Source organism: Astatotilapia calliptera, chromosome 15 (assembly GCF_900246225.1).
Source record: "Astatotilapia calliptera chromosome 15, fAstCal1.2, whole genome shotgun sequence".
NCBI classification, from domain to species: Eukaryota; Metazoa; Chordata; class Actinopteri; order Cichliformes; family Cichlidae; genus Astatotilapia; species Astatotilapia calliptera.
This window is the reverse complement of record NC_039316.1, coordinates 31,246,033-31,272,068: the sequence shown is the minus strand read 5'-3', so window position 1 is coordinate 31,272,068 and position 26,036 is coordinate 31,246,033. Positions and strand designations below refer to the sequence as shown.

General features: G+C 44.8%; 1 protein-coding gene across 4 annotated transcripts in view; it reads left to right on the top strand.

Moving 5' to 3' along the window:
- ankrd6b (ankyrin repeat domain 6b) overlaps positions 1-26,036 on the top strand; it is a 71,960-nt gene that overhangs the window by 34,349 nt on the left and 11,575 nt on the right. For all 4 annotated transcript variants that reach the window (XM_026194166.1, XM_026194167.1, XM_026194165.1 and 1 more), the window contains 7 exons: positions 16,287-16,385; positions 18,452-18,550; positions 18,979-19,077; positions 20,798-20,896; positions 23,532-23,630; positions 24,846-24,923; positions 25,275-25,379. In XM_026194166.1, the coding sequence (XP_026049951.1) occupies positions 16,287-16,385; positions 18,452-18,550; positions 18,979-19,077; positions 20,798-20,896; positions 23,532-23,630; positions 24,846-24,923; positions 25,275-25,379 (678 nt within the window). The remainder of the gene's footprint in view (positions 1-16,286; positions 16,386-18,451; positions 18,551-18,978; positions 19,078-20,797; positions 20,897-23,531; positions 23,631-24,845; positions 24,924-25,274; positions 25,380-26,036) is intronic.

Sequence of the window (26,036 nt, the reverse complement as noted above, 5' to 3'; positions counted from 1 at the left end):
TTTTTCTTTTTGTGCTCTGATGTCAAACTACTACTACTGTCATGTCACTCACTGCTAATCTTCTCTATGGCCAGCATTCCATTTACGGCTGATCTTAAGTGTGGAAACTTTTACTGGGACTCGACTACTTTCATTTCATCACATGAACCACACTGGACAAACTGTGGCTAAACAACATTATCTGTGGTTGCTATAACTGCACCATATTAAAACCATTACTGACATAGTCAGGAATAACTCATTACCCTTAGGAATATACAAAAATGTAAACATTAGAATTAGAATAGAATAGAATAGAATTCAACTTTATTGTCATTGCACATGCACAGGTACAGGGCAACGAAATGCAGTTTGCATCCATCCAGAAGTGCTTTAGTGATATAGGTATATTACAATATATATTAGCAATAGTATAGATATGTAAGTATATTACAGAAATGGGTCTATTATGGTATGTTATAATGTACACGGTATGAAGTATGTTGTGAATATTCTATAACTAAGTATGTACAGGCTGTAGTGAGTACAAGCTATGTGCAGGCTATGAACAGGATATAAATATGAAAAACTATACAGAATATGAAATAAATAACTTTACAGAAATCTGAGATATACAGCTATACAGAAATGGGGACTATGCAAGTTGTAAACAGTTGTAGGATTAAAGATTATTGAATGTACAGAATGATTATTTACACAGAGCTATACAGTAGTGCAGTTAAGATAAGTGAGGGTGTAGATAGTTTCTACAGAGGCTATATAAAGTGCTAGTGGTTGTGAGTGGTGGTTCACTCCATGTTATTATTATGTGTTTGAGGGTACAGTTGTCCATTGTGGGTGTGTGTATGTTCAGTCCATGAGTTTAACGTGGGTCAGATGTCAGGAGGCAGAGTTCAGGAGTCTGACAGCTGTGGGGAAGAAGCTGTTCCGGTACCTGGTGGTCTTAGTCCGGAGGCTCCTGTGGCGCCTCCCAGAGGGCAGGAGGGTGAAGAGTCCGTGTGATGGGTGACTGGGGTCTTTGATGATTTTCCCAGCCCTTTTCAGACACCGCTTCCTGTAGATATCTTTTATGGCAGGAAGTGGTGCTCCGGCGATGCGCTGGGCAGTTTTCACGACCCTCTGCAACGCCTTCCGGTCCGAGGCAGAGCAGTTCCCGTACCAGACTGTTATACAGTTGGTCAGGATGCTCTCGATGGTGCAACGATAGAAGTTCACCAGGATGTCTGAGGACAGGTGGTTCTTCCTCAGAGTCCTCAAGAAGAAGAGGCGCTGGTGAGCCTTCTTGACCAGCTTGGAGCAGTTGGTCGTCCAGGTGAGATCCTCGGAGATGTGGACTCCCAGGAACTTGAAGCTGCTCACACGCTCCACAGCCGTCCCCTTAATGTGGATGGGTGGATGTGGTTAGAAACATTAGTAGGACCTAGAGTGCTGGTGTAGTTCAGTTGTCCCTGGTTCAAGTCCAACCTGTGGACTTTTGCTGTGTCTTCCCACCCTCTGCTCTAATATTAAAAAAAAAAAAGCACACAAAAAGACCCCCCTAAAAAAAGAAGAACCTTAGTTGGAACTAGGGTTGTTTGAATTTCAGGGTTAGAATTTCAAATTTGATACTGATACCCAGGAACATGCACAATACAATTTTTGACCAGGAGGAGAGAGGTTCTCTGCCAGGTGAACACCAAGGAATTTGGTGCTCTTGCCGATTTCCACAGAGGACCCATTTCAGAAGTTTTCTGATGACTCTGCGGTGGTTGGATGCATCAGCAGGGATGATGAGACAGAGTACCGGGCTGTGGTCGACTCCTTTGTCACGTGGTGTGAGCAGAATCATCTGCAGCTCAACGTGGCAAAGACCAAGGAACTGATCGTGGACTTCAGGAAGACCAGGAAACACTTGACCCCTGTTTCAATCCAGGGGGTCAGTGTTGACATTGTGGAGGACTATAAATACCTTGGAGTACACATTGACAATAAACTGGACTGGGCTAAAAACACCACAGCACTTTACAGGAAGGGCCAGAGTCGTCTCTATTTTTTGAGGCGACTGAGGTCCTTCAACATCTGCCAGAAAATGCTGAGGGTTTTCTATGAGTCTGTGGTGGCCAGTGCGATCCTCTATGCTGTTGCATGCTGGGGGAGCAGGCTGAGGGTCGCAGATGCCAACAGACTTAATAAACTGATCCGTAAGGCCAGCAATGTTGTGGGGATGGAGCTGGACTCCCTCAAGGTGGTGTCGGAGAGGCGGATGCTGTCCAAGATAAAGACAATGTTGGATAACACCTCCCACCCACTCCATGACATGTTGGTCAGTCACAGGAGCTCGTTCAGTGAGAGACTGAGATTACCGAAAAGCACCACTGAACGACACAGGAAATCATTCCTGCCTGTGGCCATCTCCCTGTACAACGCATCCACTTAACACACTGTTTGCTGCTACAACTACACATGTTTCTTTTCCAACTATTTATTTATAAGTGACTTATGTATGTATGTATGTATATATATGTCTATATTGTACTATTCTTAGTTAGCGTATTGTCTGTCTTGTCTTAATGTTGGTTTAAAATGGAGCACTGTAACAAAAAATAATTTCCCCCAGGGATCAATAAAGTATTCTGATTCTGATTCTGATTCTGAGGATCCATCGATGTAAAGTGGACAGTGATCTTAACAACCATCTATTAGTTTTTGGGCCTTTTTCACCTTTATTGACAGAGACAATAAACTAAGAGCAAGAACGTGGAGGGAGAGAGAGAGGGTCGGATGTCATGCGGTCGGATTCAAACCCAAGCCAGCCACTCTTAGCCGTATGGCATGTGCACACATGCTAAACTGCCCACAACCATCTCTTTTATTTTGTCCATGTTAAGAGACAGGTTGATGATGCTAAACCAGTCCGCTGTTGCACCCTGTCTCTATATGCTGACTCATTGTTCTTGCTGATAAGACACACCACAGTCGGGTCATCATTGATCTGGTTTGAACTGTGCATTGGTGCACAGTCGTGAGTTAGCGGTTAGTGGGCTAAGCATACAGCCCTGAGGGGCTCCAGTGCTCAGTTTGGCGGTGTTGGAGATGCTGTTACTGATCCGGACTGTCTGACGTCACTAAATGGTAAATGGCCTGTATTTGTATAGTGCTTTACTTAGTCCCTAAGGACCCCAAAGCGCTTTACACTACATTCAGTGATCCACCAATTCACACACACATTCACACACTGGTGATGGCAAGCTACATTGTAGCCACAGCTCCCCTGGGGCGCACTGACAGAGGCAAGGCTGCCGGACACTGGCGCCACCGGGCCCTCTGACCACCACCAGTAGGCAATGGGTGAAGTGTCTTGCCCAAGGACACAACGACCGAGACTGTCGGAGCTGGGGCTCGAACCGGCAACCTTCCGATTACAAGACGAACTGCCAACTCTTGAGCCACGATCGCAACACGTGAGCCTACGTCAGAAAGACCAGGATCCAGATGGAGAGGGAGGTTTTCAGGCCCAGCAGGCTCAGTTTTCCAATGCTGAGGAATTATTGTGTTGAATGCTGAACTGAAATCTATGAACAGCATTCGCACATATGTGTCTTTATTGTCCTGGTGGGTGAGGGCAAGTTGTAAGGTGGTGCAGTGTAACCTGCAGTGGGTCCAGTGTGGTTGGCAGCAGGGTCTTAATGTCCCTCATGATGAGCCTCTCAAAGCACTTTATCATGATGGGTATGAGTGCAACGGGAAGATAGTCATTGAGGCAGGACACTGGGGACACTGGGTACTTTTTTGACACAGGAACGAAGGGGGGTTGCCTTGAGGCACGTTGAGATGACAGCAGTGCTCAGAGAGAGGTTGACGATATCAGTGAGGACATCTGTCAGCTGGTCTGCACATTCTCTGAGCACTCTCCCAGGGATTTTATCTGGCGCAGCAGTCTTCAGTAGGTTAACTTTTTAAAGAGTTTTTCTCACATCAGGCGAGGTCACATACAGAATCTGGTTGTTGTGAGGAGCGGGTGGACTTCCTTACCAACACGTCACTGAGCGTCAAACCGTGCATAGAAGTTGTTCAGCACATCTGGTAGGAAGGTGTCAACGTTGCAGGCAGGACTGGAGGCTAGGTTTCCATAGCAATCCGGAGTGGCTGGTATGTGTTACTGCCGTGCTGGTGCTGGCATTTTTTTTAATAACCTGCAAGTTTAAACTGAAATATCTCTTGTTTTTAAGTAGCTAGCTAATTTGCTAATTTACACTCAACCAGCTGGCTCAAAATGTCAAGGATGTTCAGACAGGAAATTTCATAACTCAAGGAATTGTACCTTCAACTTGCTGTTTTTTGCAACATCCCGACTACAGAATGGAACAGTTGTCAGCCACCTCCTATACATGGATGACATCAAGCTGTATGCCAAGAGTGAACGAGACATTGATTCACTGATCCACACCACCAGGATATACAGCAATGACATCAGAATGTCGTTCGGACTGGAAAAGTGTAGTCGGATGATAACAAAGAGAGGGAAGGTAGTCAGAACTGAGGGGATTGAACTACCAGAAGGCAACATTGCAGACGTAGAGGACAGCTACAAGTACCTGGGCATCCCACAGGGAAATGGAAACCATGAAGAGGCTGCTAGGAAAGCTGCAACCACCAGGTACCTGCCAAGGGTCAGGCAAGTCCTGGGGAGTCAGCTGAACGGTAAGAACAAGATCTGGGCTATCAACACCTACGCCCTGCCCGTGATCAGGTACCCGGCTGGGATAATAAGCTGGCTAAAGGAGGAGATAGAAGCCACTGATATCAAGACAAAAAAGCTCCTGACCATGCATGGAGGGTTTCACCCCAAGCGGAAGGAAGGAGGCCAGGGATTGGTGAGTGTCAGCACCACAGTACAGGATGAGACAACGAACATCCACGAATACATCACGAAGATGGCCCCAACTGACAGCGTGCTCAGTGAATACCTCAGGCAGCAGAAACCCAAAAAAGAGGAGGAAGGCGAAGAATCATCATGGAAGGACAGACCCCTGCATAGTATGTACCACCGGCAGATAGAGGAGGTGGCTGATATCCAGAAATCCTACCAGTGGCTGGACAAAGCTGGACTTAAAGACAGCAAAGAGGCACTAATCATGGCAGCACAGGAACAAGCTCTGAGCACAAGATCCACAGAGGCTTGGGTCTATCACACCAGGCAAGACCCCAGGTGCAGGCTGTGTAAAGATGCCCCCGAGACAATCCAGCACATAACAGCAGGGTGCAAGATGCTACCAGGCAAGGCATACATGGAACGCCATAACCAAGTGACCAGCATAGTGTACAGGAACATCTGTGCCAAGTATAACCTGGAAGTTCCGAGGTCAAAATGGGAGAGTCCCCCAAGGGTGGTGGAGAATGACCGAGCTAAGATCCTGTGGGACTTCCAGATAAAGATGGACAAATGGTGGTGGCTAACCAAGCAGACATAGTGGTGGTAGGCAAACAGAAGAAGACGGCGGTAGTGATCGATGTAGCGGTCCCGAATGACAGCAACATCAGGAAGAAGGAATGAGAGAAGCTCGAGAAATACCAAGGGCTCAGAGAAGAGCTCGAGAAGATGTGAAGGGTGAAGGTAAGCTTGAAACCTGTATCCCCCATAGTCGGTTACCAAGATTACGTGAAGTACCCTCAGAAGGTCTGCTAGATGATGTTAATGCAGCACTACGGACGATACCTACGACCACGATTACCGACACTAACAAGCTGATCTACAATACGGCAGCAGTGATCAGTGAGATGCTTGGCTACAAGTTGAACAGCCACAAGGGGCAGTACCCTCCATGGAGAAGGAGGCTAGAGGGCAAGATCAAAGTAGCACGGAGGGAGGTTAGCCAACTAACTGAGTTGCAGAAAGGTGCGACAAAGAAGGTGCATAAGAAATACATCAAGCTGTCCATACCTGAGGCCTTGGAAACTGCCAAGCAAAGACTCATAGCCTTGGCCAGCCGCTTGAGGAGGTACACCAGAGAGATAGAAGGCAGGAGAATAAACCAGCAAAGGTGTACTCTCAGTGGCAAGGGAACAATAAGAGAACAGCACCACCACGGCTGGAGACGGAGCAATACTGGAAGAGCATATGGGAGAAGGACGCAACCCATAACGGCAATGCTCAGTGGCTAGTGGATCTGAGGGCAGACCACAGCGACCTCCCTGAACAGGGTCCAGTAACCATCACAGTGGCAGATATCCAAGAAAGGGTCTCCAGTATGAAGTATTGGACAGCACCAGGGCCCGACATGGTTCACGCCTACTGGCTAAAGAAGCTGACTGCACTCCACGAGCGTCTGGCAGCACAAATGAACCAGCTGCTAGTTAACGAGAGACACCCGGAATGGCTAACCGAAGGTCGGACGGTCCTGATCCCCAAGGACCCCAAGAAGGGACCGGTCCCCTCCAACTACCGACCAATAACCTGCCTCAGTACTACATGGAAGCTCCTGTCAGGCATCATATCGGCTAAGATGAACAGGCACATGGGTCAATACATGAGCGGGACACAGAAAGGGATTGGCAAGAATACCAGAGGCGCAAAACACCAGCTACTGGTAGACAGAACAGTCAGCCGAGACTGCAAGACCAGACTGACCAACCTGTGCACTGCCTGGATTGATTACAAGAAGGCCTATGACTCAATGCCCCACAGCTGGATACTGGAATGCCTAGAATTTTACAAGATCAATGGGACCCTAAGAGCCTTCATCAGGAACTCAATGGGGATGTGGCGTACAACACTAGAGGCCAACTCCAAGCCCATAGCACAAGTCACCATCAAGTGCGGGATCTACCAAGGAGATGTTCTGTCCCCACTGCTGTTCTGCATAGGCCTGAACCCCCTCATCGAGATCATTAACAAGACTGGCTACGGATACCGACTACGGAACGAAGCAGTTGTCAGCCACCTCCTGTACATGGATGACATCAAGCTGTATGCCAAGAGTGAACGAGACATCGATTCACTGATCCACACTACCAGGCTATACAGCAATGACATTGGAATGTCATTCGGACTGGAGAAGTGTAGTCGGATGGTAACAAAGAGAGGGAAGGTAGTCAGAACTGAGGGGATTGAACTACCAGAAGGCAACATTGCAGACATAGAGGACAGTTACAAGTACCTGGGGATCCCGCAGGCGAATGGGAACCATGAAGAAGCCGCTAGAAAAGCTGCAACCACCAAGTACCTGCAGAGGGTCAGGCAAGTCCTGAGGAGTCAGCTGAATGGTAAGAACAAGATCCGGGCCATCAACACGTACGCCCTGCCCGTGATCAGGTACCCTGCTGGGATAATAGGCTGGCCAAAGGAGGAGATAGAAGCCACTGACATAAAGACAAGAAAGCTCCTTACCATGCATGGAGGGTTTCACCCCAAGTCCAGCACCCTGAGGCTGTACGCTAAGCGGAAGGAAGGGGGCCGGGGACTGGTGAGTGTCAGCACCACAGTCCAGGATGAGACAACGAACATCCAAGAATACATTGGGAAGATGGCCCCAACTGACCGAGTGCTCAGTGAATACCTCAGGCAGCAGAAACCCAAGAAAGAGGAGGGAGACGAGGAACCATCATGGAAGGACAGGCCCCTGCACGGTACGTACCACCGGCAGATAGAGGAGGTGGCTGATATCCAGAAATCCTACCAGTGGCTGGACAAAGCTGGACTGAAAGACAGCACAGAGGCACTAATCATGGCAGCACAAGAACAAGCTCTGAGTACAAGATCCATAGAGGCTGGGGTCTATCACACCAGGCAAGACCCCAGGTGCAGGGTGTGTAAAGATGCCCCCGAGACAATCCAGCACATAACAGCAGGGTGCAAGATGCTACCAGGCAAGGCATACATGGAACGCCATAACCAAGTGGCCGGCATAGTGTACAGGAACATCTGTGCCGAGTATAATCTGGAAGTCCCGAGGTCAAAATGGGAGATTCCCCCAAGGGTGGTGGAGAATGACCGAGCTAAGATCCTGTGGGACTTCCAGATACAGACGGACAAAATGGTGGTGGCTAACCAACCGGACATAGTGGTGGTAGACAAACAGAAGAAGACGGCCGTAGTGATCGATGTAGTGGTTCCGAATGACAGCAATATCAGGAAGAAGGAACACGAGAAGCTGGAGAAATACCAAGGGCTCAGAGAAGAGCTCGAGAGGATGTGGAGGGTGAAGGTAATGGTGGTCCCCGTGGTAATCGGAGCACTAGGTGCGGTGACTCCCAAGCTAGGCGAGTGGCTCCAGCAGATCCCGGGAATAACATCGGAGATCTCTGTCCAGAAGAGCGCAGTCCTGGGAACAGCTAAGATACTGCGCAGGACCCTCAAGCTCCCAGGCCTCTGGTAGAGGACCCGAGCTTGAAGGATAAACCGCCCGCAGGGGCGTGCTGGGTGGTTTTTTATATATATATATATATATATATCAAAATAGCCACCCTTTGCTTTGATTACTGCTTTACACACTCTTAGCATTCTCTCAATAAACTTGATGTAGTCACCTGAAATGGTTTTCCAGTCTTGAAGGAGTTCCCAGAAATCCTGAGCACTTCTTGGTCCTTTTGCCTTCACTCTGCAGTCCATCTCATCTCAAGCCATCTCGATTGGGTTTAGGTCAGGTGACGGGAGAGGCCAGGCCATCTGCCATTTACAATGGCAAGTCTCCAGCTTACAATGATTATGCCCTGTTCATGGAGGGTCCCCCTTGCAGTGAAGTGGAGGTGGGGTCTCATCTACTTAATTTATGTCAGGGTAATCAATTATTGTGTCATTTCCTGTCAGAGTTCCGTACTTTGGCTGCTAAGTTAAACTGGGGAGATGCTGCTCTCCAGTCATTTTTTATGGCGGGATTGCTGGATTACATCTGAGAGGAGATGGCAGACTCTGGACGAGACTGTAGATCTCCCCTTGAAAATTGATCATCGAGTTATGTCACCACCTCGTCACACTCCTCGGGTCTATAAACCCCAGTCTCAGAGAGATATTCCTCCGCCGCCTCCCCCCTCCTCTGAAGGAGTAGCTGCTAATACCAGCAATTTTTCCACCAAGGAGCCTATGCAGCTGGGCAGGCTATCCAAAGTGGAGAGAAATATATGCTTGCCTGAAGGCCTTTGTGCTTACTCTGGGTTGGCCCAACATTGCTGCCCCCAGTGTCCTCTAGGTCTGGGAAACAATGTGGCCAGGTAGACTGTGGGGGAGTCCCACGTAACTGCAGCATTATTCTTATTACGGAGACGTGGCTTCACCCGCTGATTCCCGACGCTGCAGTCGAGTTAGCAGGCCGCACGCTACACCGGCATGACAGAAACAGCAACTCAGGTAAAAGCAGAGGAGGGGGGCTATGTGTTTACGTGCATAACGAGTGGTGTTGTAACAGCAGGATCATTCACACACACTGTTCTCCTGATTTGGAGGTTCTGGCAGTCTCGTGCAGACCTTTTTACATCCCGAGGGAGTTTACAGTAGTTATTGTGATAGCTGTTTATATACCGCCGGATGCTAACGTTAGCACGGCTCTCAGCCTCTTGCTCAACACCATAAACAAACAACAGCTTGCCCACCCCGATGGGGTTTTTATTGTCACCGGCGACTTTAACAAAGCGTGCCTAAAGACTGTGCTTCCTAAATTTGTCCAGTTTGTGGACTTTGCTACGAGAGGAGAACACACTTTGGACCATGTCTATTCAAACATCAGGCATGCTTTCAGAGCGACACCCCTCCCCCACCTGGCTGGATCTGACTACCTCTGCATGTCCCTCACCCCCACCTACACCCCCCTGCTGAGAAAAACAAAGCCCCAGACAAAGACAATAAAAACCTGGCCTGAAGGAGCCCTTTCTCAACTGCAGGACTGCTTCTCAACAACTGTATGGGATTTATTCTCCAGCCACAACCTCCAGGAGTACACGGACACTGTACTCTTGTACATCAGGAACTGTGTTGACAATGTCACCGTCAACAAAAGGGTCAGGGTGTTTCCAAATCAAAAACCCTGGATGAATAGCGAAGTGCAATCCCTCCTAAAAAGCCGCAACACTGCCTTCAAGTCAGGGGACAGGGCTGCGTATAGGGCGGCCAGGGCAGACCTGAGTAGAGGCATCAGGAAAGCTAAGGCTGCCTATAGGAGGAGGATTGAAGATCACTTTGCTGACAACGACCCCAGAAAAATGTGGCAGGGGATCAATCACATTACCAACTACAGAAGCAATAACCAGGCAACAAATAGGACTGATGCCTCACTGGCTGAGGATCTAAACCGTTTCTTCGCCCGCTTTGAGACGACCAAGCCCTCAGCTGCCACACCACTTCCACCCGCCCCCAGCACTGGCACACTAACACTTAGGGAGCACCAAGTGAGGTGTGTTCTAAGGTCAGTGAATCCCAGGAAGGCGGCAGGTCCTGATGGAATACATGGAAAGGTTCTCAGAGCATGTGCTGACGAACTGACCGGAGTCTTCACTAAAATCTTCAACCTTTCCTTGTCATCAAACACCGTCCCGCCCTGCCTCAAAACCTCCACCATCATCCCCATCGCCAAGAAGACAGCTGTGGCCAGCCCAAATGACTACAGGCCTGTTGCACTTACGCCTGTAGTGATGAAGTGCTTTGAGAGACTGGTCTGTCAGCACATCAGGGCCGGTCTGCCTCCCACTCTGGACCCCCACCAATTTGCCTACAGGACAATTCGTTCCACCGAGGATGCTATCACCATAGCGCTCCACACTGCGCTGAGTCACCTGGAGCACCGAGGAAGCTATGTGAGAATGCTCTTTCTGGACTTCAGCTCAACATTCAATCATATCATCCCGGAGATCCTGGTCCAGAAACTGTCTCACCTGGGACTCTCCACCCCCATCTGCCTCTGGATCAAGGACTTCCTGACAAATAGACCACAGTCTGTCAGACTCGGCCCCCACCGGTCCAGCACCATCACACTCAGCACCGGGTCTCCACAAGGATGTGTTTTGAGTCCCCTCCTGTTTACGCTCTACACATCCGACTGCTCCCCTACCCATCTCTCAAACACCATCATAAAGTTCGCGGATGACACCACAGTGGTTGGACTCATCTCAAGGGGGGATGAGTCGGACTACAGAGATGAGGTCAACAGACTGACTGAGTGGTGTTCAGTTAACAACCTCCAACTGAACACCACGAAAACTAAAGAACTTATCTTGGACTTCAGGAAGGGCAGAGCAGACCCGGCCCCACTTTACATTCACGGGAGCTGTGTGGAGAGGGTACACTCCATGAGGTTTCTGGGCGTGCAGATATCTGATGACCTCTCCTGGACTGCAAATACTACAGCGGTGGTTAAAAAGGCCCAGCAGCGTCTCCACTTTCTGAGAGTGCTCAGGAGGAACAACCTGGAGGAGAGGCTGCTGGTGACATTTTACAGAGCCACCATAGAGAGCATCCTAACGTACGGCATAACAACATGGTATGCAGGGTGCTCAGCTGCAGACAGGAAAGTACTGCAGAGGGTCATCAACACAGCCCAGAAGATCACTGGCTGCTCTCTGCCCAGCCTGGAGGTCACTGCAAACTCTCGGTACCTCAGCAGAGCTGGCAATATCATCAAGGACCACTCTCACCCCAGCAACCAACTGTTTGAACTATTACCGTCAGGCCGACGGTACAGGTCACATAAAACCAGGACAAACAGATTCAGGGATAGCTTCTTTCCCAGAGCTATCACCGTAGTAAATAAGCACAAAAACAATTGAACCTATTCCATACCGTCACTGTCATTATATTATGCTGCTATTCATACTGTCATTATATTAATGCTGCTATCCTGTATATATTGTACATACTATTGTTTGAGTACTTACGATTGTTTTTTTTGTACTTTTTATATTTTACATTTATATTTATTATTGAAACTTGCACCAAGGGAGTGGCACTCCAATTTCGTTGTACTCTGTACAATGACAATAAAGGCTATTCTATTCTATTCTATTAAGGTAACGTTTCACCTGAAACAAAAACAGTTCCCTCTTGAGGCTCTCATGGACTCAGGAGCGGCTGAAAACTTCATCGACCTGAATCTAGCTTCTCAACTCCACATTTCGCTAACCCCAATTAACCATTTATTCCTGTCACTTGGTAGACGGACACCGTCTCCAACCCTACCCCATTCAGTTCCAGACCCAACCAGTTCGCATGTCCATCGGGGACCACTAGGAGTAGATCCAGTTTCTCGTGGTCTCTGCTGCATCCTCTCCTCTCATCCTGAGCTAACATTTCTGATAGGGGACCCCGATTCACTGCTAGTTTCTGGAAGGTCTTCTGCAGTCTGATTGGGGCCTCTTCCAGTCTCAGGTCTGGCTACCACCCTTAGTCTAATGGGCAGGCGGAAGGGGCCGCCCAACAACTGGGACGCTTTTTGAGATGATTCATCTCCACCCAACCGTCTCTTTGGCCCAGCTGTTGTAGACAGAGCTGTCTCACAACCTCTACATCTTTTTCTCTACCGGTCTCTCTCCCTTCGAAATTTATCATGGCTTTCACCCTCCTATCTTTGATCACCAGGAGGCAGAGGTTTAAGTACCCGCAGCCCAGCGGTTGGTCTGTCGATGTCGACTGGCCTGGATCGAGGCATGGGCTGCTATTTCTTGATGCAATGCTCAATACACCAAACAACATCGCTGCCGACACCGGCCAGGCCATTCATTTCAACCAGGGTACTGGGTCTGGCTCTCCACGAGACACCTGAAACTCCGTACTGAAGCCAAGAAGCTCACTCGCAGGTTTATTGGCCCGTATTAAATCACGGCAGAATCAATCCGGTCACTTATTGTTTACGTCTCCCACCCACAATGAAGGTCCACCCTGTTTTCCATGTGTCGAAGCTTAAGCAACGCATTACCTCTCCACTGGCACGACCCTCTCCACAGTGTTGCCAACTCCTCAGTAAGGAAAATCGCTATTGGTTGTCCTAAAAGTCGCTAGAAGTCGCTAAATGACGTCATCGCCTAATTTGCATAATTGGTCATGCTAATCTAATTGTAACCTATGTTGTTGGAGAGAGAAATAACATCGTGGAAGAGACATAAAGTGAGTAAAAAATGTCCTAAATGCATTTAGAGTTTATTTAGAACTACAAATTAAATTTCTTTTAGCAATTATTGTTTTTTTTAATGTCACAATTCCAACCCTGCTCCTTTACCCGGGCTTGGACTGGCAAAAGTGACCCGAAATAGGCACTCTGGTGGAGTTACTTTGTGTGTGTGTTTATAAAAATGTGTGTGCAGTCTCCATCGCACTGCACTCTGTCCTCTCACACCTGGACAACAACAACACCTACGCCAGAATGCTGTTTATAGACTTCAGTTCAGCATTCAATACAATCCACCCCTCACAACTCATCAGGAAACTGACAGACCTGGGCATCAGTTCCCTCATCTGCAAATGGTTACTAGACTTCCTGACCAACCGCCCCCAACATGTCCGGCTGGATAACCGCTGCTCATCTACAATCACGATGAACACCGGTGTACCACAAGGCTGTGTGATGAGCCCTTTCCTCTACTCCCTCTTCACCCACAACTGCAGACCTGCTGATGGTTCCAACACCATCATTAAGTTTGCAGATGACACCACAGTGATTGGCCTCATCAGTGACAACGATGAGGCCGCCTACAGGGAGGAGGTGGATCGTCTGGCTGAGTGGTGCAACAGAAACAACCTGCTGCTTAACACCGAGAAGACCAAGGAGCTCATCGTGGACTACAGGAGGAATGCTGACCCACATCCACCCATCCACATTAAGGGGACGGCTGTGGAGCGTGTGAGCAGCTTCAAGTTCCTGGGAGTCCACATCTCCGAGGATCTCACCTGGACGACCAACTGCTCCAAGCTGGTCAAGAAGGCTCACCAGCGCCTCTTCTTCTTGAGGACTCTGAGGAAGAACCACCTGTCCTCAGACATTCTGGTGAACTTCTATTGTTGCACCATCGAGAGCATCCTGACCAACTGTATAACAGTCTGGTATGGGAACTGCTCTGCCTCGGACCGGAAGGCGTTGCAGAGGGTCGTGAAAACTGCCCAGCGCATCACCGGAGCACCACTTCCTGCCATAAAAGACATCTACAGGAAGCGGTGTCTGAAAAGGGCTGGGAAAATCATCAAAGACCCCAGTCACCCATCACATGGACTCTTCACCCTCCTGCCCTCTGGGAGGCGCCACAGGAGCCTCCGGACTAAGACCACCAGGTACCGGAACAGCTTCTTCCCCACAGCTGTCAGACTCCTGAACTCTGCCTCCTGACATCTGACCCACGTTAAACTCATGGACTGAACATACACACACCCACAATGGACAACTGTACCCTCAAACACACAATGATAACATGGACTGAACCACCACTCACAACCACTAGCACTTTATATAGCCTCTGTAGAAACTATCTACACCCTCACTTATCTTAACTGCACTACTGTATAGCTCTGTGTAATTAATCGTTCTGTACATTCGATAATTTTTAATCCTACAACTGTTTACAACTTGCATAGTTCCCATTTCTGTATAGCTGTGTATCTCAGATTCTGTAAAGTTATTTATTTCATATTCTGTATAGTTTTTCATATTTATATCCTGTTCATAGCCTGTACATAGCTTGTACTCACTACAGCCTGTACATACTTATAGTTATAGAATATTCACAACATACTTCATACCGTGTACATTATAACATACCATAATAGACCCATTTCTGTAATATACTCACTTATCTATATTATTGCTAATATATATTGTAATATAGCTATATCACTAAAGCACTTCTGGATGGATGCAAACTGCATTTCGTTGCCCTGTACCTGTGCATGTGCAATGACAATAAAGTTGAATTCTATTCTTTTCTAAGTAGTTTTAAACCTTGTGATCCACAAAACAGCATAAGAGTAAAAGAGTAAAAGAAGAACTGACTGCATTACAGCACCCGCTGCTTGTTGAGAGTAAAAGCGATACGCACTTTCACGTCTTTTTTTAGCGACTTTTTTTTAGAAGAAAAGTCACTAAGGGGTCTGAAAACTCGCTAAATATAGCGACAAAGTCGCTAAGTTGGCAACACTGCCTCTCCAGTGCTGTTAACTTGCAATTTCTCAGGCTGGTGACTCAGATGAATTTATCCTCACCATCAAAAGTGACTCTTGGTCTTCCTTTCCTGGGGCGATCCTAATGTTAGCCAGTTTCGTTATAGCGCATGATGGTTTTTGCGACTGCACGTCGGGACACATTGAAAGTTTTAGCAATTTTCTGGATGGACTGACCTTCAATAAGGACAGATCATTAGAAAGAATGAATATGATTTATTGATTAACAAAATACAGATAAATGTTTGGCAGTTAAACTCTGTTGGCCCGTCCTGTCAGAACAGAACCCCAGCTGTGAAGGGGATTAGAGCAGGACCCCCTGGAGTCTAGACACTGGTGCTGGAGATGAGATGTAGGTGGTTTGAATGGAGTGATGAGAGTTAATTCCATATATCTTGTTTCATATATTTGATACCTTCAGTATGTGTCTACAATGTAGAAATTGGTAAAAATAAGGACAAACCATTAAATGAAGGTGTTTCCAAACTTTTGACTAGTAGTGTATATATATAAATATCTAGACATATAAATATATCGTAACTTTAAAAATTGTGAATCAAGTCCTGTTGGAGTAACAAAATTGCTAAGCAGTGCCAGATTTCTGAAAATGAGGAGGAGCTAGTGGATCCCGGGTTTTTGCTAGCTGTTTTATCTTCTCACCCCACATAGCATGTAGCAATAGTGCCCAATGCAATGGGTACACATATGGAGGTAGGGTATGACTGAAGGCTCCGTAATAGGCACGTAGAGTCCTCATGGTAAAGCCAATAAACCAATTGCACACCCAAGGTAAAACAAGCAGAGCTGATGGAATGGGGTATGTCTTCCATTTCAGTTGCATGGTGTTCATAGCTGATGTGTCGTGCTTTTCATCCATTGACGGATGACGATGAATGGACGGACCGCCCATTCATCCATCTTGCCATCCATCCCTCCCTCCCTCATGGGTCTGGGTTGCATGTTAATTTTTCAAATCTGATGATCTTGTTTTGTTATTTTAAAATGATATGAGTTCCTATTGCTTTGAACAAAATTCAAATAATAGATTTGAATGAGGTGTGTGAATCATTGCAAGGACTGCAAATTGGGGTAACAAGATTCTCAAACACTTTACAGTTAATCAGTGTTGTGTTGTTACCATGTGTTAGTAGTCAGTTCTGTGTCTTTATATTTCTGTTGACAGGGAGAACAGACGGCATTACATAGAGCAGCAGTGGTGGGAAACAGTGACATTATCAATGCTCTGATCCAGGAAAGCTGCGCACTGGACAGACAGGACAAGGTATGATCATTTAGTATAATTTCAGATTCATATTTAATAAACTCCTTTCTGTGAACCTCTTTACAACTGGACTTTTTTGCTTTTGGTTTTTCTATAGAACTACACATCAAGTCATAAACTTAAATGGTCACAATTTGGAGACTGAATAAACAAATATACAGTGGCTTTGTTCTGTGCATAAATATTTTCAAATATTTATATATTTTTTAACCTGTTCTGTAGTCATGAGTTTAGTATTTTAATATCAACAAGCTGCAAAGCAGTATTTAAAAAAGTTGACTGTCTTCATATTTACTGTTAAATTACTTTTTTGCTTCCTACTTTCAGACTTTTTAGTTTCCGTTTAGTACATTTTGTATAATGTATAATTGCAATTCACAACAACAGTCACCTTGAGATGTTTTATATAAGGTTAGAGACAAAATTCCAGAAATCTGAAAATTCCCCCACAAAGCAAGTTTTAACAATGGTGGACACAACCAAAATGGGTTTTGGCAGAAGAGACCTCCAATATCAGCCACTTCTTTTATCTACTGCTGGTACATGCTGTCCAGGGGCCTGTCCTTCCATGATGGTTCCTCTTCTTGCCCCTTTTCTTTCTTGTGTTTCTGCTGCCTGAGATAGTCAATATGCACGTTATCTGTTGTGTTCATCTTTCTGATGTACTCTTTCTAATGGATTTGTGTTGTTTCATTCTGGATAGTGGTTCTGAAAATCTTCTTTCTTTCCATTTAGCATACAGTCTAATGGTGCTGGACTTGGGTTGAAACTAGTGGTGCAACTGATGAAAAGTCTCACGGTTCGGATCGGATCACGTTTTTTTCCTCACAGATCGGATCAATTTTCGGATCAGCAGAAAAAAAAGAAGACTTATTTAAGTATTTTTTGCCTATTAAAAAACATTCAACTCAAGAATCATTCCACGCAATTATATAAAAACAAATTAAGATGCAATATAGGGCAGTACAGGGCTTTCTATCTGCCACTCCGCTGTGATATAATGAGCGGTCATGGTCACGTAGCTTTCCGTTGCCCTGGAGATCCACCCATTTGTATTTTGGGCAACAGAAGATGCCTGGGACAGTTCAGCCATAACTTTAAACTTTTCCTGCTCATACATGCTTGGACTGATCTTGTCACTGAAGTGGACGCGCAACGGAATGTCATAGCGTGGCTCAAGCACGTTCATCATAGTGTAGCGTAAATAGCGTAAATCTCGTTAAAATGACATTAATGCCATAACTGCATTGACGCGGCAAATCTCCGTTAACTAGTTACCGCGGATCTTCCTGTGCGTGGGGCTGCACGGCGTCAATGCGTTAACTAACACGTTGACTAGTTTAAACCCTTGTTTTGCACAACAGAGTACAGCCTACCGTCTGCAGCTAAACACCCCAATAGCTTTTGTAATAGCTTTAGCCTGGTCAGATTGGGCAGCAAAGGGCTGCTTAAATACAGCTAACTCCTCTGCTCCTCCACTTGGACCGCTAGCGCTGGCCATAGCTATCGCTGGCGGCCATAGCTATCGCTGGCGGCCATAGCTATCGCTTGACAGACTGACCACGCGCACCATACACATATTTTTTTCTTCTTTTTCGAATCTTCGGATCACGTGCGTGCCGAACCGTGGAGTGAGATCGGTTCGGATTACGGATCAACCGTGATCCGTTGCACCATTAGTTGAAACCCTCCATGCATGATAAGGAAATTTCTTGTCAGTGGCTTCTATCTCCTTCTTTGGCCACCTTATTAACCCAGCAGCAATGTGCTAGCAGCATGTAGGTGTTGATTGCCTGGATGTTGTTCGTCTCGTTCAGCTGACTCCTCTGGACTTGGCTTACTCTGTGCAGGTATTTGGTGGTTGCTGCTTTGTTAGTAGCCTTATGTTAGTAGGTCTACTCTTATATTGTTTAGGGGTGACTGTTGTTGTGATTTGGTACTGCATAACTAAAATTTAATTGAATAAAATTGAAACTTGATAAAATTAAGCTTCTCTTCAGTTTGAGTTGACAGAGTTGTAAACATCAATCTGTTTGTTGTTCATTTGCCTTTTTGTCTTCTGTCAGGATGGCAATACTGCTCTCCATGAGGTGTCCTGGCATGGCTTCACTCAATCTGTGAAATTGCTGGTGAAAGCTGGAGCCAATGTTTATACCAAAAACAAGGTGAACCTAGACTTAACCTGAGATCAGAGCACTGAATACATTAGCTGAAAGTTCTAATCAACATTGTTGTAGTTAACCAAATATAACAAAAATCTTATAGTGTGAAAGATATGCTTGATCGTTGAAATTAAAAACTAGGCTTTAGGCAATAAAGAAAACTGGGGCTATAATCTATACTTGGAAAAAAAATAGATTAAGACATTTTCTACTAAAGACGCTGGTAAAAAATGTGTTTAGTTTTTGTCTGTGTTATTTAAAATTTTGTCAATACAGCCAGTCTGTGAATGCTTGAGGACTGTGAGTCAGTTTTTATACTGTAATACTTCTTCCTGAAAAAGACGATATAAATATATGGTATATGTCACTGCAACAAAAGTATCTCCAGGGAACACCAGTAAATGTCATACTCTCTCTGCTCCTGTTTGCAGGCAGGAAATACACCTCTCCACCTTGCATGTCAGAATGGTCATGCTCAGAGCACCAAGGTTCTGTTATTGGGTGGATCCAGACCTGACAGCAAAAATCATGTAAGTTATGTGCATTTGCAAGTGTCTGGTAGTTGTTCCTGTTCAGAGATTAAATTTGGCAGGCTATGGAACCCTAATATCCACTCTGGCAGTGAAGTGTGAGAAAAAGATAGTTTGTCAGGTGTTTGGTGTTCTTAATTTGTATGCAGATCTTGTACTGTCAGGGTTTCTGGTTCGTTGACCCAGTGTTTTCACATATATATACATATAAATAACAAAATAACTTTATAACTTAAAGCAAAATTGGGAAATGTAAAGTCTGAAACAAGTCTTTATATTAAGGGCCATCAGTCAAACAATACTGTTTGGTCTGGGTCTAAACAGAGGCGTTGTGTGTGACGTCTTCTTTTGCGCATGCGGGCCGCTTTGAGGGTTCACACTAGAGTGCGTTTGCTGTCACATTTTATTTGTAGTGTGAACGAGCAGACAAAAAAAATGGATTTGATCAAAAAATCGGAATTGAGCATTAAGACCTGCAGTGTGAACGTAGCCTTAGTGCATTATGTTTGGTGCTACTTCCCATGTGTCATTAGTTCGATTTAGTTCAGCTGTGTACTCTCCTGTCTCTTATCATCATCATCAACTTGTGTATTTAAGCCCTAAATTTCCCTAAGTTCCTTGTCTTGTCATCATCAGTTGTGTGTTGTCAGGTAAGTTCAGTTCAATTCTGCCAGCCAGTCATTCAGTCAGTCGTCTCATATTCTGTTTATCCTGTCTTCACAATAAACACCGTCCACAGCCTTCATAAGCCTGCAAGTCCTGTTTTTGGGTCCTCTCTCCTCCCTCTCTCCACACACCGACGTGACATGTACTTAATCACTGTGTTCTGCTGAACCTCCAAAGCTCAATGCTCATCATCGCAAAATGCACTTTATTTGTGTGACTTTACTTGTTGTCGTTTTTCTTCATTATTAACACATCAGCAGATATAGTAAACTATAAAAAAGTATAGTGGAAAAATTTTCCAATCTTCATGTATTAATATTTATTGATATAACTTTCATGCAAATAAATGGTACTGATTTTAAAATCCTAGCAAAGTTCACACTCTGTGTTGTAAGCATCCAAGTGCACCATACTTATAGAATAGTAAAATAATAATAAAACAATCACTACTGCTGATTATTATTTTGAGTTTGAATTTAAAAAATATAAACTTGAAAGAAAAATATATACGACCTCTTTTGTTCTTAAAGATCTGATCTTTTTCAGACAGTGCATTTGTTAGGTACAGAGAAGGCAAGAATTGTCACAACAGCAGGGCCAGAGTTGATTCATTTATTGCATGGTAATGCCTTTAATGACTCATAGATGCCTTAAGTTAATCTTAATGTGTTAATGTGTTATATTATTATTTATAATAGGATTATATTTGTGTGTGTGCTGCGTGCCCTACATACTGTGCTCTGTGTTATATTATTATTCATAATATACTATTTGTAATATTGTTATATATTTCCAAACCTTGATTGTTTGAGCTTCAAAAACAAATGAACTTGTTTTTTCTTCTTTTAAAAAAAAAGTTGAATACTGTCAGCAACATTCAAGTGCTGGACAGCATCGATAACGTGGTCCCCCACACAGAGTCCTAGGCTATGTGTGGTATCTGCTTTGAGAGTGAAGGTAGTAAATCTCTTACACTGTGTTTGGGGAGATTTACTACCTTGACCTGAGGAATGTGAATGCTGTAAAATTATTTACCAGTGATTATTTCTTGCAGGCAGGTGATACCTGTCTACATGTGGCGGCCCGCTACAATCATCTGGCTGTGATTCGTATCTTGCTGGGAGCATATTGCTCTGTGTCAGAGAAGAATTTGGTGAGTTGTGGACTGACTGGGGCATTTTTCTGGTAAAAGCTACTTGATGAAAAATTAATTGGAACTTTTTTCCTGTAATGTGAAAAAAATCACGTTTGAATTATAGAAGTTTTTTTAGTAGCTCTTTCTATCCACTATAATCAAGTGCTTGTTTTTCTGATAGTTGGAGTTCTCTTTGTAATATCATAGGGTCTTTACCATATAATAAAAAGTGCCTTGACTTTATAGTTGGTGCTGTATACATGCACTCAACAGAAAGAACAAGTTTATTCCTGTATTTGACATAAAGTGTGTTAATATTTTTATTCTAAGCCCCACTTATTGCAGACACGCAAACCTAGGAATACAACCTGACCAGTCAGGCATAATTTGGTTCCTAAGTGCTGATGATTACTTTTAATACAGTTTCTTATTAACCTAGTGAAGTTTTTCATGACAAACTTAAATCATTTATGAATGCACTACAAGTGACTATTTTGGCTGGCGTCAGAGGGCCTCGGACTCTGGTGATGTGGAAACCTCGGACGCAGGTTCTGGTTGCTTGAGGCCAACAAGTACTGATTTTTGGGGGTTGAATTCTGCTGATGCAGGACTCGCTGATTCAGGCTCAAATTCAGGTGCTGGTGGGGGCTGCCTGGCAGCCTTGGGTTCTGATGCGGGCTCAGATAATGGGTGTCCTTCAGGCTCTAGCACCGCAAGCTGTGTGCCCTGTGCAACCCCAGCATCAGGAATACAGGCAAGAGGTCACAGCACTGCCGTCTGGTCCTGGTTTGCCCGAGCCAAAGGTGCTCCACTGGCCGGTCCTGAACCCTAACTCGAACCCTCCGGTGCAGAGCATGATTTGCAATGTGAATGAAGCTCTTGCAGTGGTTCTATAAGGACCAAATGGCTCATAACATCAAGCTAGACACCCCATACACCCGAAGCACCTCCCATAGAATACTCCCACAAAACACATGTAGACTGGTTGAGCAAACTCCCACCCACCCTGAAATATCCTTAAGAGGCTAGGTCCAGTGTTCCGCAGCCCGGACGAAAACCGCATTGTTCCTCCTGTATCTGAGGTTCAACTAACAGATGGACTCTCCTTTCCACCACCCTGGCATAGATTTTCCCCAGGGAGTGTGTTCACGGAGGGTTGGAGGACACCCTCCAGTCCACCTTCTTGAAGATGGAAAACACTACTAGAGGTACGGCCCTAAATCCCCACATGAGTGTCTGACACTGGGACAACAGAGTGTTAGGGTACTCTTAACTGCTGTTTGGTGCATAAGTGCAGACAACAGTTAAGAATAGTTCCCTGACACAAAGGCACAGGGAACAGTCCCTCTCTACCACCGGGAAAAAAACAAACAAACCAACATACAGGCAGCAAGCCAAGGGGATCCCAGGATGCCCACCCTAGCCTGCTGCCTCTCACCAAGGGCAACTCCGGACTGGTTCAAGAGCCCAAGCTGTGCATTGAGTTGAGCCCAACTATATTTAGCCTTATGCAGTAGTTTAGTTTCCTTCCCCACATTCCATGTCCCCAGCGCTAGCATCGGTACCTGGAATTGGTCCACCAGGGTCTCTGCCCTTGGCTGACAACTGGCACACAGTGCCTTCTGTGGGTGCTGGGTCTACAGGAAGGTCGTTCCATGTCCCTTCTTTGGGCTGCTCTCGGCCAGGCTCCATAGGCCAAAGCCTGGTCACCAGGTGCTTGCCCTCGGGTACCCTTCCCAGGCTAGGCTCCATGGCGGGGTCCCAGTAACCCTATCCTGAGAAGGGGTTTAGCTGTTCCCTTGATCTTGTACTGGCAAGGTCTTCTGAATCGCCCTTTGTCTGGTTCCTCACCCTGGACCAATTTTCCATGGGAGACCCTACCAGTAGGCAGCAAAGCCCCCCAACAATATAACCCCTCCTCCATGATAAGGCAGTGATTCATGGAAAGGGAGACACATTTTTCCACATGATTACATATATCATATTAGTTGAACTTGTAAAAATATATAATGAAATTATAACTAGTAGATTAAATGAACCATATAAGGTGGGGATTTGCATGTTAAGGATGAGATTATATACATCATATAAGGTAAGATTAACATGGAGGAGTGAGGATATTATGTTGACTGAGTCATATTAAGATCAAAATTAATAAATGAAGAAGTTAACTGAAATAACCTTTTTATTCAGGTATATAGCTCATAGTTAATAATCAGTATGCTTTTTATGTTCTCTTGTAAATAAAATACTGTTTTATGATTTGTAAATCATAGCATTTTGTTGCTATTTACATTTTACACAGGATCCCAACTTTTTTGGAATTGGATTAGTAATTGCATTGTTTAATAGACCACAATAATAAAGAACTGGCATCTGTTTGAGATCTTCAAGTTAAGGTTAAACTGATATTAACATTACCTAACAGACCTTTTTTATGTCAAACATCATCAAAGAACAATCCTTCTCAAATAAATGCACCGTGCATTTATTTGAGAAGGATTGTTCTTTGATGATTTAGCCTATTTATCCCTTCCAAAGAGCACCTCAAAGAGACACAATTTAAATCCAGGAAGCACTCCTTTCTCCTTTGTTTTTAATATTGATGTATTTGTTTCATATTCATGTGCATGTCTGTGTGTGATGCACACAGGCTGGAGACACTCCGCTACATGTGGCAGCTACACTGAATCATAAGAAGGCGATACGCCTGCTGCTGGAGGCTGGAGCAGACAGTCGCATCAACAACAATGTGAGTGTCTCTGTAGACTCAGGAGAAGCATGTCTTTAATTTTAGCACATTGAAAAACCATAGTAGTTATAAGTGGCACTTTCTGTTGTCTAAAATGTTCACGAGTTTTATAGAAATTTATAAAAAATGTCTTGAGTTGAGGTTGGCCTATGATTTTCTATGAGTTCCTGCTTTAGTCCTCAAGGAATGGCTCAGTTTTTCTAATTTGTGTATTTCTCCAACTATATCCAGCCACTAATATGTCCTTGTTGGATCACATTTTAGTCAGCTCCTCATTATTGTCTTTGTCTGTCACAAGTTAGAATCTCAGGGGACTCAACCTCAAGGTCAGAGGTCAGGTTTTCTGAAAATCTTGTGACTGCCATGAGTTGACAACAAGCCAGCATAGAATTTTGAAATTGAAACCATAGGTATGCCTAACAGGAGGCTGTGGATTAGCACTGGCGAGTGCCAGTATTTTTTTAAAGGCAGACATATTGATAATGATGTCAGATCCATATTAAATATGATAAATTCTAACAGGAATTAACATCTATGACTACATCATTTCTCCTTCCACTCACTTGTCAAAATAACTGAAAAAGGAGTTGTCTTAAGAAATTGTAGTGGGTTGACTTGGGATAGGGTCTCACAATGCATCCACTTCCTCCATCAGCTTGCTGCCAGTCCCTGCTTCTTGCTTTTAACTCAAAGCTGTGCTATTCACCATTTCTTTGTAGAAGCAGCAGGTAGCACCTTGAAAAGCATTTGAGCAATTGACCATCAGTAGCTGGAAATTCTCTAATCGCATTACAAGTCATTATACCTTTTTTGGAGATGTCATTTCATATAATGAAATGTTAAATGGACTGATTCTTATATAGCGCTTTTCTACTCTTCTGGAGCACCCATTCATACAAGCACTTGCAGAAGTGCGTACTAACATTCACACATATTCATACTCCAATGGATCATCGGAGAGCAACTTAGGGTTGACCTGCTTTACCGCCTGAGCTACAGCCACCCCGAAATGTGTGAAGGTTCAGATTGTACATTAAAATATCCCATCAATACTAACAGGTTGCTAAGTTCACAGTGATAGAAAATAAGTTAATAATTTGCTTACCACAAGCCAGGGAAAACATCCGGTCTGCATGGAATGGAGAGGAAACTGTGACCAGCTGAAGGTGGACTCATGTTTTGTCTGTCTTGATTTGTATCTCTGGGTGTCTGCAGGCAGGTCTAACAGCTTTGGACCAGGCCAGAGAACACAACAACCCAGAAGTAGCTCTTCTACTGACTAAAGCACCCCAGGTAAACTCTCACTGTGACCAGTACAGGCAGACATAATTTATAACTATAATAAATAGTTTGATTGTTTTCCACGTATATGAAAATGTGATGTGTGATTTTTCTTTCTCGTGGGCTTTTCTAGGTTTATTTGTCATGTTTAGTAACTATAGCTCATATTTTACCAAATTTCACTGCCCAACATATAAGAAAAAAGAATCAGATCACTTAAACTATATTTAACATACTAACAGCTAAAATTGAATTTTTTTTGAAAAGCCAGTAAAAACTGTACTCATCAATACTTATCAATACAATATATACAATATATAATTCACAAATCATACTTGATGAATTGTGTCTTCTTGTGTTCAGGTGCAAAGTTTTGTGCGTGGCAGGAAAGCAAGGAAGAGGAGAGATGAGCTGAAGGCAGAAGGTCGGGCTCAGTCAGTGCCTAGAAATGCGATGCTACCCTGTAAGGTAAATATACTTAAGTGTCAGTGTAGCTGAAACTTACTGAATGTAGACTTCATCACAAAAATAGGAAAATGTGAGCAAAAACTGGAATGAGCAGGAATGTTTTTTTATGGAGGAGGGGAGTCAGGGTTGTTTCCACATATCTCTGGCGTTGGCCACACACAGTACTAGCCCTAAGGATTTTTATATTTTTGTGGGGACAATGCCTTTATCATATCCTTTAGCTAGAGTTAGCAAGAGTGCCAACATCATTGTGTGCCAGGAATTAGTTTCTCCTTCTCTCACCCCTTTTCACTCACCATGTTTTTATACACCACTCTGCATTTAATTAGGAGTTATTATTCATCTCTGGCACACTTCTACAGCATGTCTTTTGTCTTGTCTCCCTCTGCTCACCCCCAGGTGGTCATGACAGATGGCTGCCTGTCGCTGATCCTGGTTCTGCTGGAGGTTTCTTCCTGTTAAAAGGGAGTTTTTCCTTCCCAACTGTCGCCAAAGTGCTTGCTCAAAGACGGATGTCTGATTGTATGGTCTTTACCTTACAATATAAAGCGCCTTGCGGTGACTGTTGTTGTGATTTGGTGCTATAGAAATAAAACTGAATTGACATGAACTGAATTGGCCAAAAGTATGCACTCACCCATCCAAATCACTGAATTC